A 2,796-nucleotide genomic window follows, 5' to 3' on the forward strand; every position below is an offset into this window, starting at 1 on the left:
TGAAAAGAACTAAAACATTCCTGAAGAATCTCGTCAAAACAAAAAGGAAAATTAAAATATCCGAGAATGATATGACAAGTTTTGTTAATTGACAAAATTTTTTTAGAATTTTAGCGATTAATTTCGGTTTTTAATGCTTCTATTACACGAAAAATAAATTAATTAATAAATAAATGAATTGTAAGTAATAATTATTAATAATATAAATGATGATAAGTTAGGAAAATGATCCGCTGAGTTTCGAGTATTATCTAGAAAAAAAAAAAACACATATCGATCAAAAAATCTTTTTCTTCGTCGTTTTTCCCCTTTTTTCATTTTTTTTTTTTTCGCAAATAATACTATCAAATTATGTTAAATTCTCCACCATTTTCATTTTATTTTCTTCTTCTTTTCAAGGAAATTCGATACGTTCTGTTTCTCGATAACGGTAACACATATGCAAAGCTCGAATCAGAAAGATTAGACCAGATATTGCTATTATTAAAGCTGAAAAAAAAGAGGTAATGAAATGGTAATTATTATAAATGAGGTAACTAATGAATCAATTTAAGAATACTTCTATTCTGTTAGAAAAATTTCTGGCTATGAATAAAAATAATCCTAATTAAATTCTAAAATTATGGCATGTATTCAAAGAGACAAAATATTTCATCGTTTACCCGTAAAAGAAAAAAAAAAGAGCAAACAAATATTTAAATACTTCAAGCAATTGAGATAGTGCTTGAAAAGCATGAAATAAATTAATGAAGCATTTCTAATTTCTTTCAGAGCATTAAAAAAAAACTTTATGAACTACATCTAATAATAATTTTCTTGATCCGTTTATTAATAATTTGCTTGATCTATTTGCATGTCCTCCAAACAATTGATTAATTAAAAAAATTCATAGTATATATCATTTATCAATTAGAATTTATAAAAATCTTAATATAAGAATAGAAAAAAAAACTAACCAACAATAAAATAGCCCGTGGAACAGTCTGTAAGTATTTTTGTTGCCAAACCGAAAGTTAAACTGATAATTAAAAATAGTAAACCAAACATGATAAATGAGTATGCGCGTATTCGTACCTGTATAAAATAAAAAGGAAATGAAATAATTTACAGCAAAAATTTTAAAATAAGTAAAATTCATTTGCATAGCTCGCTTAAATTTACATTTCAAATACTTTAAATAGAAGATTTTATAGAATTATGCAAAAATTTATCTGAGAAAATATTTGAGATAAGAAGAAAAACAGAGAAAAAGAAGAATTACTTATTTGAGAAAATAAAATGATTTATTTAATAATTCATTGGAAATTTTTCTTTTCCTCTTTACTTTTTTTTCTTTTTACATTTTTTTAAGTTTAATTGCATAAAATGTCTAATAAAACATACATATCGACCAATGGAAATTGCAGAATGACAAAATGGACATTGTACTATACCAGCAGGTCTATAGTACTGAAAGAAAATCAAAAAAACTAACAATTTATTTTTAAAATTTGTTAAATGATAAATGCTGCTTTTTCTTTATGATTTATTTTTCCAACAAATCCTGGTGATGCTTGGGTGGAAGAGAATGCTAGAGAAATTCGGGTTTCTTTTTGTTTGATAAAAAATGATAAAGAATTGACCTATTGTTTTTTTTGATTAATAATTTTCAATGGTCGGTAACCAACTCAATGCATCAAAAAATACTTAATCAATCGATTTATACGGTTCATGATCACGGAAATATTACCAAATGGATTCAGGAAACGAAAATAGCACCATATTAGAAAATTACAAGACTAATCAAACTGCAAATATAAGAAAACCCAAATAGAATGAAGAATTATTGAAATTTACCAGAAATCTTCCTTCACATTTCGGACAGCCATATGTTGGACCGGGAATGTCTTTCGGATAGGCAATTTTGAGTAGTGGTGGACCTTTAATTTGTTTACTGTTTACAAAATGTTCAAAAATTTAGATGATGGGAAACTTTTTTTTTAATAAAAAAAAAATCAGAAATATAAGAATTGCAGAATTTCGAACATTTCCTCGTGTAATTTTTTCATTTTTTAAAATAAAAGTTAATGCCTAATTTTACTTCCTTTACAATGTATTAAAGGTAAAAAAGTTGAAGTACTGTCTTGACAAGGGGTAAAGGTCAGGAATCACTTTTTCGAAGAGAATTCAAAAGTGATTACATTAAGCTAACAAGCAGTTGCAACAATTAGATTTCGAGTAATTGAAAAATTATTAATAAATCGAATTTGTGAACTGTTGCTAACTTCAATAATTTATTTAACGTAATGTAAAATGAATCATAGTAAGAGCTAATTCAATAAAATTTTTGTCATTTCTGCTGATTATTTTTTGAATGACAATAAGTCAAGAAACTTTAGAATGAACTTTTTAAAAAAAAAACTTAAAAGAAAACAGAAAAGTGAAAATTTACACAAACCAGCTGGATATGGTGGATAGCCATCAAAACATGATGGTGATTCAAATGGCCAATCTTGTTCTTGTGGACTGTCCGGTGGTAAACATGGACTAGTTAGTGAATATGCTGGTGGTGGCTCATTCATTAATTCTGTTGAATATACTTCTACAATTGTTTTCATTTATCACAATGTAAATATTTTCCATTTGCTACTAAAATTATAATATTAATAATCATTATTATAGTTTTATTATTATTATTATTATTATTATTATTATTATTATTATTATTATTATTATTATTATTATTATTATTACTATTATTATTATTATTATTATCATTATTATCATCATTATTATTATCATTATTATCATTATTAT

General features: G+C 24.8%; 1 protein-coding gene across 1 annotated transcript; it reads right to left on the reverse strand.

Annotated features, from left to right (window-relative positions):
• Positions 1–1,836: 1,836 nt before the first annotated feature.
• LOAG_14301 (hypothetical protein) lies at positions 1,837–2,597 on the reverse strand (the record flags this gene model as incomplete). Its single annotated transcript, XM_003149798.1, has 2 exons — positions 1,837–1,919; positions 2,438–2,597. Coding segments are annotated over 2 exons (243 nt in total), but the record flags the coding sequence as incomplete, so codon positions are not given.
• Positions 2,598–2,796: the final 199 nt, after the last annotated feature.

This window comes from Loa loa (genome assembly GCF_000183805.2).
Source record: "Loa loa unplaced genomic scaffold supercont3.602, whole genome shotgun sequence".
In the NCBI taxonomy this organism is placed as follows: Eukaryota; Metazoa; Nematoda; class Chromadorea; order Rhabditida; family Onchocercidae; genus Loa; species Loa loa.